We start from the raw sequence: 9,757 nt of genomic DNA on the forward strand, positions 1-9,757 counted from the left end.
AGGATGGGAGGTGAAAGGTGGACACAGGCCTGGACCCCCACACTCCCTGAAACCACCCAGGGGCACAGCGCGGAATCCTTAGGAGGGAGGGCCTGGGGACAGTCCCCATTATGTGGATGAGAAAACTGAGGGGTTTCATGCCTGTTAAAGGGGAGGGAGCCTGAAGCCCCACACCCTTTATGTGCCCACTCACAGCCTCCTGCCGGGTTTGGGGGATGGAAAAATGACACCCCGGGATGGAAACAGAACGGTCTCTTGTGGTTTCCATTTCTGAATGCTTACCATGTGCTAAGTGCCGAAGTGTCATAACTCTGCGGGTTAAGTTCATATTTTGTGCCCATTTTGCACAGGAGGACACTGAACCATAAGGCAACAATTTATTCTTCAACGGACACTACTCTAAACATTACTGTATTTCAAGTAGCATGCTGTGTGACCTTGAGCAAGTTGCTTAACTTCTCTGGGCCAGACCCTAGTTCAGCTCTGGGACACAGCAGTGACCAAAGGAGCCATGGTTCCTGCTCTCTTAGAGCGCATAGCCTGGGCAGGGAAGAGGAGGCAAGGAATGGAAAATACACAAGAAAACAAAGATCATTTCCTATAGTAATGAATTCAGTGAATAAGAGCAGGAGAATGTGAAAGAAAGTAGCCGAGGGAGGGGGGTCTGAGAAGGCCTCTGGGGAGGTGACATTTGACCTGAGACTTGAAGAATGAGGAGTCTGGCAAAGACCTGGGGTTGATCAGTGTTCTAGGAACAAGGAACAGCAAGGGCAAGGGCGCTGAGGCAGGATGGAGCTATTAATAGTTTCAGGAGGGAGGCCTCGGAGCGGGTGAGAGAAAGGGAAGGGGCCCAGCTGGGTAGTGGGCAGGGGAGGAGTTTGGATCTTATTCTCCATGGATGTGCTGGGCTCACAGTCATGGTGGTAGTGGGGGGTGGGCCGCAGTCTCCTGTTACAAGGGTTGGGGGTGTGGGGACAGCCAGAGCCAAAGGTCTCTCCCCCGCAGCTCCGGCAGTCCCAGCCCAGAGGCGCCGGCCTGGCGGCTGGAAGACTGCACTGTGGGCACATCTGGGGAGCAGCTGCCGAACCAGGGCCAGAGTGGGTCACGTGGCACAGGGCAGCACCGCCCTGGAGCCTACAAGGCCAAGACTCCTAGGAGGGGCAGTGGAGAACACTCTGGACCAGAGCGTGCGTCAACAACGAGGAAGTGTGCACTGTAGACGTCCAGGCACATGGCCCCCTGCAGCCCCACACAGCCCCTGCCTCAGGAGAGAGTGCCTGGGTTCAATGCCACCTCCCAGCTTTGTGATCTGAAACAAATCACGCAATCACGCAACCTCTCTAGGTCTCATGTCCTCAGCTGTGAAGAAGGGGACATGATATTACTACCTGTTCCACAGGCTGTTCCTTTTTTTTTTTTTTTTTTTTAGACACAGTCTCACTCTGTTACCCAAGCTGCAGTGCAGTGGCACCATCTCAGCTCACTGCAACCTCTGCCTCCAGGTTTCAAGCCATTCTCCTGCCTCAGCCTCCCTAGTAGCTGGGATTACAGGTACCCACCACCACGCCTAATTTTTTTGTATTTTTAGTGGAGACGGAGTTTCACCATGTTGGTTAGGCTGGTCTCGAACTCTTGACCTCAGGTGAATCACCCACCTCGGCCTCCCAAAGTGCTCCCAGGCTGTTTATTTCTAATTCAACAAATATTCATTGAGCACTTCCCACATGCCAGGCGCTGCATGAGGCTCTGCCTGACAGCAGGGAACAGGACCCCCGTGGTCCCTTCCCTTCTAAGCACACAATACTTTAGAACCAGGCCTCGCATTGAGGAAACTCTTAGTAAATGTGAGCCATTTGCCTGGAGCCCTGGAGGCCAGAGGAGGCACCCTGGAAGGCAGAGAGGAGGCGTGGTGACAGAAAAGTCCTAAGGAAAAGACACTCCCTTTTATCACCAGGTGCTGCGGTCGGCTCCTGGTATGGCTCATTTCACTCTCACAACCACCTTACGACTAGGGATGATGAGCATTAGCTCCAATTTATGGATGAGGAAACTGTGCCCCAGTTTGTCAGTGGCACAGCCAGGACAGGAAGCAGTGAAGGGCTGGTCCCTTTTTCTCTCTGGGGCTCAACAGTCCCATCTGTGAAATGGGGCATTACAATAATACAGCTGCACCAGCTCCAGGGAGCAGTTGTGAAATCAGATGTGCCACGTATGTGAAAAGGGCTTCCTAAGGGACTATGACCATGAATGCTGGGTTGGGAATATGGCGGTTCATTTGAGGAGCCCTCCAAACTTCCTGGCCACCAGAAGAAGTGTCTGTTTTCTTAAGGTGACTCAGAGAAGGAGTACTGGGAAGAAAACGCACACTCAATTCAAACTACCAACAAGACCAGAAGAATGCCCATCCGACAACAAGATAAGCAGGCAATCTTTATTTAAACTCCTTGTCAGGCCTTAAAAATCTAAAAGATAAGGCCAGGTGTGGTGGCTCATGCCTGTAAATCCCAGCACTTTGGGAGACCAAGGTGGAAGGATCACTTGAGTCCAGGAGTTCTAAACCAGCCTGGGGCAACATAGTAAGACCCCTTCTCTACAAAAAAAATAAAAAATTAGCCAGGTATGGTGGTACATGCCTGTAGTACCAGATTCTTGGGAGGCTGAATAGGGACGATCGCTTGACCCAGGTCAAGGCTGTGGTGAGCCGTGATTGCACTACTGTACTCAGCCTGGTGGACAGAGAAAGATCCTGTCTCCAAGAAAAAAAAAATTACATAGAACTGAAAACACACAAAAACTAGTGCATATAAATCGGGCGAAAACTGAATTTCATGCCATGTGCGGTGGTTCATGCCTGTAATCCCAGCACCTTGGGAGGCCAAGGCAAGTAGATCACCTAAAGTCAGGAGTTCGAGACCAGCCTGGCCAACATGGCAAAACCCCAGTTCTACTGAAAATACAAAAAATTAACCAGGCGTGGTGGCACGTGCCTGTAATCTCAGCTACTCAGGAGGCTGAGACAGGACAATTGCTTGAATCTGGGAGGCGGAGGTGGCAGTAAGCCGAGATCGCACCACTATACTCCAGCCTGGGTGACACAGCAAGACTCTTGTCTCCAAAAAAAAAAAAAAAAAAAACGCCTGTAATCCAGCACTTTGGGAGGCTGAGGCGGGTGGATCATCTGAGGTCAGGAGTTTGAGACCCTCCTGACCAACATGGTAAAACCCTATCTCTACTAAATACAAAAAATTAGCCAGGCATGGTGACACATGCCAGTAATCCCAGCTACTTGGGAGGCTGAGGCAGGAGAATTGCTTGAAACCGAGAGACAGAGGTTGCAGTGAGCCAAGATTATGCCATTGCACTCAAGCCTGGGCAACAAGAGCGAAACTCCATCTCAAGAAAGAAAAGAAAAGAAAACTGAATCTCACCTGAATTCTGGTTGCGATATTGTATTTTAGTTATGCAACATACCAACTGTTGGAGTGTTAGAAAGGATATGGAAGAACTGGACCTCTCCAATACTGTTGATAGGAATATAAAACGGTACAACCACCTTTGGAAAACAGTTTGGCTGGGTTTTTTTGTTTGTTTGGAGGCAGGGTTTTACTCTGTTGCCCATGGTGGAGTGTAGTGGCACCATGATCTTGGCTTACTGTAGCCTCAACCTCCTGGGCTCAAGCAATCCTCCCACATCAGCCTCCCAAATAGCTGGGACTACAGGCATGCACCACCACATCTAGCTAATTTTTGTATTTTTTGTAGAGATGGGGTTTCACCATCTCGCCCATGCTGGTCTTGAACACCTGAGCTCAGGCATTCTGCCCACCTCAGCCACACAAGTTCATAGCAGTTTTATTTTACTAACCAGAAACTATGAGCAATCCAAATGCCCCTCCCAAGTGTCTGGATAAACAAGTGGTGGTATATCTATATAATGGAACACTACTTAGCAATAAGAAGGAATGACCGCTGGCCCGGTGGCTCACGCCTGTAATCCTAGCACTTTGGGAGGCTGAGGCAGGTGGATCACCACCTGAGGTCAGGAGTTTGAGACGACCAGCCTGGCCAACGTGGCAAAACCCCATCTCTACTAAAAGTACAAAAAGTAACCAGGTGTGGTGGCGGTCCCCTGTAATCCCAGCTACTCAGAAGGCTGACACAGGAGAATCACTTGAACCTGGAAGGCGGAGATTGCAGTGAGCCGAGATGGCGCTACTGTACTCTGGCCTGACAACAGCGCGAGACTCCGTCTCAAAAAAAAAAAAAAAAAGAAAGAAAAAAAGAAAAAAGGCCGGGCTCAGTGGCTCATGCCTGTAATCCCAGCACTTTGGGAGGCTGAGGCCGGCAGATCACGAGGTCAGGAGATGGAGACCATCCTGGCTAACACGGTGAAACCCCATCTCTACTAAAAATACGAAAAATTAACCAGGCGTGGTGGCAGGCGCCTGTAGTCCCAGCTACTCACTCGAGGCTGAGGCAGGAGAATGGCGTGAACCCAGGAGGCGGAGGTTGCAGTGAGCCGAGATCGCGCCACTGCACTCCAGCCTGGGGGACAGAGCGAGACTCTGTCTCAAAAACAAAGCCAAAAAAAAAAAAAGGCCAGGCGTGGTGGCTCACGCCTGCAAGCCTAGCACTTTGGAAGGCGGAGAAGGGCGGATCACCTGAGGTCAGGAGTTCGAGACCAGCCTGGCTAATGTGGTGAAATCCTGTCTCTACTAAAAACACAAAAATTACTCAGGGGTGGTAGTGGGTGCCTGTAATGCCAGCTACTCGGGAGGCTGAGGCAGGAGAATCACTTGAACCCAGGAGGCAGAGCTTGCAGTGAGCCGAGATCCCGCCACTGCACTCCAGGCTGTCACTCCAGCCTGGGTGACAGAGCGAGACTCCATCTCAAAATACATAAATAAATAAATAAAATAAAATAAAAATAAATAAAACAGTTGGTGATGGCGGGCACAGTGGCTCATGCCTGTAATCCCAGCAGTTTGGGAGGCCAAGGCAGGCGGATCATCTGAGATCAGGAGTTTGAGACCACCCTAGCCAAAATGGCGAAACCTCGTCTCTACTAAAAATACAAAAATTAGCTGGGCGTGGTGGTGGGTGCCTTTAATCCCAGCTACTGGGGAGCCTGAGGCAGGAGAATTGCTTGAACTCAGGAGGTGGTGGTTGCAGTGAACTAAGATCGCGCCACTGCACTCCAGTCTAGGCAACAGAGCGAGACTCTGTCTCAAAAATAAATAAATAAAAATAAACACTTGGTGATGAATTAATACTCTAATTTCCTCTGGTTGACCATTGTTCTTCCAATTTTTGGCAGTTCTTTTGAGCAGCAAACTATTCCCTCCCATCATTAATTTAGGATTGCTAAACAAGGCATAGGGAGTTGAGAGAGTTTTGGTGTGTGTGGTAAGGGGATGAGGAGTCTAGCTAATTAATTGATGATGTCTCTCTCTTTTGAAGCTGGTCTCACTGATTGGTTTGGTTTTCCTGGTTTCCTGATGTGGAGACAGAAGGCTCCTTTACTGTTCCCTCCCCCCCCCCCCCCCCCCTGCAAACTTCTGTGGGAAAACGGAACCTGCTGATAACTCAAGTGAATTCATTGCTGCGGGGTAGTGGGTCGGAGGGGAGCAGGGAGGGACCATAATATCACCCTTCACTGGTGGGCACAGATTTTTACCCCTGCTAATGTTGTGTGGCTTTGTGACTAACCTGAGCTTCAGTTTCCCCACCTGCGGCATATCCAGGACTCTGCAATCAGACTGCCTGCTCTCAGCAGGAAGCGATTGCATTGCAATACTGTACCCTCCTTATAATAACGCAACTATGATTATAACTCTCAGGAGTCTTCTGGAGCCTCAGTTTCCTCCTTTGTATAAAGACACCAAACAGCTCCTCTCCTTAGAGTTGTGAAACAGACTGCAGAACTTGATCAAGCCGGGTGACAGAGTGAGACCCTGTATCATTATTATTTTATTTTGAGACGGAGTCTCACTCTATTGCCCAGGCTGTTGTGCAGTGGTGTGATCTTGGCTCACTCTAACCTCCACCTCCTGGGCTCAAGCGAGTCTCCTGCCTCAGCCCCCTGAGTAGCTGGGGGATTACAGGCACGCGCCACCACGCCCGGCTAATTTTTTATTTTCAGGCACGTGCCACCATGCCCGGCTAATTTTTTATTTTCAGTAGAGACGACGTTTCACCACGTTGGTAAGGCTGGTCTCGAACTCGTGACCTAGTGATCTGCCCACCTCGGCCTCCCAAAGTGCTGGGATTACAGGCCTGAGCCACTGCGCCCGGACCCCGGTATCTTTTTTTGTTTGTTTGTTTGAGACGAAGTGTTCTCTGTTGCCCAGGCTGGAGTGCAGTGGCGCAGTCTCGGCTCACTGCAAGCTCCGCCTGCTGGGTTCACGCCATTCTCGTGCCTCAGCCTCCCGAGTAGCTGGGACTACAGACGGCCGCCACCTCGCCCGGGCTAATTTTTTCTATTTTTAATAGAGACGGGGTTTCACCGGTTAGCCAGGATGGTCTAGCTCTCCTGACCGCGTGATCCGCCCGCCTCAGCCTCCCAAAGTGCTGGGATTACAGGCGTGAGCCACCGCGCCCGTTTTTTTGTTTTTTGTTTTTTGAGATGGAGTCTCACCCTGTGGCCAGGCTGGAGTGTAGTGGCTTTATCTAGGCTCACTGCAACCTCCGCCTCCCAGGTTCAAGCAATTCTCCTGTCTCAGCCTCCCCAGTGGCTGGGATTACAGGCGCACGCTACTATGCCGGGCTAATTTTTGTATTTTTAGTAGAGGTGGGGGTTTCACCATATTGGTCAGGGTGGTCTCGAACTCATGACCTCAGGCAATCCACCCGCCTCAGTCTCCCAAAGTGCGGGGATTACAGGCGTGAGCCATCGCTCAGACCTTCATTTTTTAAGATAAGAAATAAATGAAAAAAGATGATCAAGACAAACTCTTCACACAGTGCCCGGTGTACAAAGTAATGGTCACGTTTGTGATTATTTAAATATCAGGCAAATATTAAATATTAGGGCTCAGAGAGGGCATGCGACCCGCCTGAATCCACCCAGCTGCAGAGCTGGAAAGGGAACTCAGGCCTTTTTCCCCACGCTGGAGCAGGTAGCTGGGGCGGGGAGGTGCGGGGAGCAGTGAGGAAACCTCCCAAGCGGCCCAGGCTGTGCTGTGGGTCTGGGTGGGGAGATTCGCAGGTGTGGGGCGGGGAGGTAAGGTGACCCTTGCTCAGCGACCGCGCCCGCGAGGAACGCATTCCCAGGCCTCCCGCCCGGGGTCTGCAGGTGACGGGCTGTGGGGAGCGAGGGAACTAGCTAGCTCAGTTTGTCGTCTCCATGGCGACCGCCCGCGCGGCGCCAGCCTGACAGTCCGTCCGGGTTTTATGAATGGGTGACGTCACAGGCCTGGCGTCTAACGGTCTGAGCCGCTTGTTCAGACGCTGACACAGACCGGCCCGGGAAGGAGAGGGGGGAGATTAGCTCCGCAGCTGCTGCGCCGTGGGAGGGAGACCCTGCTCTGAGGTCTTTGAGAAAAAAATTTTAAAATGTAGCCAAAAACGGGAAAAAACATTTAAAAATCACGAGTTGTTGCAGGTTTAGGAACTTTTTGTAAGGGGCTGCAAATTCAAGGTGGAATCGAATGCAGCCTCACTCCACTGCGCTCTATCTAGTTCACTTCCCAGCCACCCAGCCCCAAACTTACTAGGCCTTCCCGAATTAATTGCTTCCACCCGGGGGGAACTGGGTAGGCCCTCCGGGTCTCAGGAACAAGAACAGCAACATTATCTAGAAATTGAGAAACCCCAGGGGAGCAGATGTAAAGGAGCGCCCGCTTTAAATTTCGGTCCTGATATTTGTAAATCAGGGTCCCACAGGTATCTTCCAAGAGGGTCCGGAAACCCAGGCTCTCTGGGCTATCCAAAGCCAGCCGCTTCCCCGTTCGGGCCTCAACTTCTCTCATCTGTGAAATGGAGCTGGAGAAGTGAGAAAGTGAATATGGGAAAAACTGATACCTGAGGTCTTTTCATTATAAGGCAATGCCGGCTTAGCTTCCTTGCCTCCTTCACGAGGTGCCCAGTGCAGCCCTCGCCTCCACCCGCTGCCCTGCCCGGTGCCCTGCCACCCACCCACCCTAGCTGTTCTTGAAACTCGGGTAGTCTTTCCAGATTGAGAGGGTGCACTAGAAGAGCATAAGGCGGAACCTAGGAGCGCGGGCCACGCCCCCATGCTGCCCATTGGCTGCTTTTGAACGTTCTGAGCCCGCCCCTCCGGGGGTCGTGGCATGTTTATAAAAGACCTGCGGTGGCTCCGAGCTTTCATTCCACGTTCTTAACTGCTCCGTTTTTCATCTCTGCTTCGGGCTCCCGCCTTCTCCGTTCGCTTTGCCCATTCCGTTTCAGCCAGTCGCCAGGAATCATGAAAGTAGCCAGTGGTAGCACCGCCGCCGCCGCAGGCCCCAGCTGCGCGCTGAAGGCCGGCAAGGCAGCGGGCGGCGCGGGCGAGGTGGTGCGCTGCCTGTCTGAGCAAAGCGTGGCCATCTCGCGCTGCGCCGGGGGCGCCGGGGCGCGCCTGCCTGCCCTGCTTGACGAGCAGCAGGTGAACGTGCTGCTCTACGACATGAACGGCTGCTACTCACGCCTCAAGGAGCTGGTGCCCACTCTGCCCCAGAACCGCAAAGTGAGCAAGGTGGAGATCCTCCAGCACGTCATCGACTACATCAGGGACCTGCAGTTGGAGCTGAATTCGGAATCCGAAGTCGGGACCCCCGGGGGCCGAGGGCTGCCGGTCCGGGCTCCACTAAGCACCCTCAACGGCGAGATCAGCGCCCTGACGGCCGAGGTGAGATCCGGATCCGACCACTAGATTATTCTTATGCCGACGGGGAAACTGAGGCCAGAGAGGGCGTGGGCGCTTGCACCAGTTCCGTCCCATCTTTGCGGGTAGCTGGCTATGCGGGGGTGCCTAAGGAGCCTGGAAAAAGCGCTCCCCCGTCGTGTACTCCTGGGGAAGGGGGCGTCCGCTGCGCTCGGAGCGGCGTCCCCCCCGCAACGCGCCGGTCTCACCTCTTCTCTCGTTTTCACAGGCGGCATGCGTTCCTACGGACGATCGCATCTTGTGTCGCTGAAGCGCATTCCCCAGGGATCGGCGCACCCCAGCCATCCGGGGGCAAGAGGAATTAAGTGCTGTGTGGTCTCTCCAACGCGCCTCGCCGGATCTGGGGGCGAACTAGACAGATCGGCGGCCACTGCGCCCTTACAGCATCCAGCCTAGGGCTGAGGAACTGGAGAGGAGAGGGCGACCCTCTCTCCACACCTACTAGTCACCGGAGACTTTAGGGGGTGGGATTCCACTCGTGTGTTTCTATTTTTTGAAAAGCAGACATTTTTAAAAATGGTCACGTTTGGTGCTTCTCAGATTTCTGAGGAAATTGCTTTGTATTGTATATTACAATGATCACCGACTGAGAATATTGTTTTACAATAGTTATGTGGGGCTGTTTCTTTGTTATTAAACAAATAATTTAGATGGTGGTAAAGTTGCAGTGACTTCTTGCATTGAGGGGAGGGGCCTGGGCTGGGGGTTGACCCCTGACCCTCTTCACAGCTGGTTCTGGGAGGAGAACTGGCAGGCTACATCTGGACTGTTGCTCTTACCGGCCTGAATGAGTGTTTCCGGTGTCTTTAAAGTCTATTCTTCCCCCCACCATCCCCGGCCATTTCCCTGCTCCCTAGTGTTATAAAACTAAAT

At 52.4% G+C, this 9,757-nt stretch overlaps 1 protein-coding gene across 1 annotated transcript; it reads left to right on the forward strand.

The window, feature by feature from the left end:
* The first annotated feature begins 8,328 nt into the window (after positions 1-8,328).
* ID1 (inhibitor of DNA binding 1, HLH protein) lies at positions 8,329-9,545 on the forward strand. The gene is made up of 2 exons (XM_023220380.1): positions 8,329-8,848; positions 9,093-9,545. Exons 1-2 carry the CDS (start codon positions 8,426-8,428, stop codon positions 9,132-9,134), a joined length of 465 nt encoding a protein of 154 aa, XP_023076148.1. The 5' UTR covers positions 8,329-8,425; the 3' UTR covers positions 9,135-9,545.
* Positions 9,546-9,757: the final 212 nt, after the last annotated feature.

The sequence above is a fragment of the Piliocolobus tephrosceles genome, chromosome 20 (genome assembly GCF_002776525.5).
Source record: "Piliocolobus tephrosceles isolate RC106 chromosome 20, ASM277652v3, whole genome shotgun sequence".
Taxonomy (NCBI): Eukaryota; Metazoa; Chordata; class Mammalia; order Primates; family Cercopithecidae; genus Piliocolobus; species Piliocolobus tephrosceles.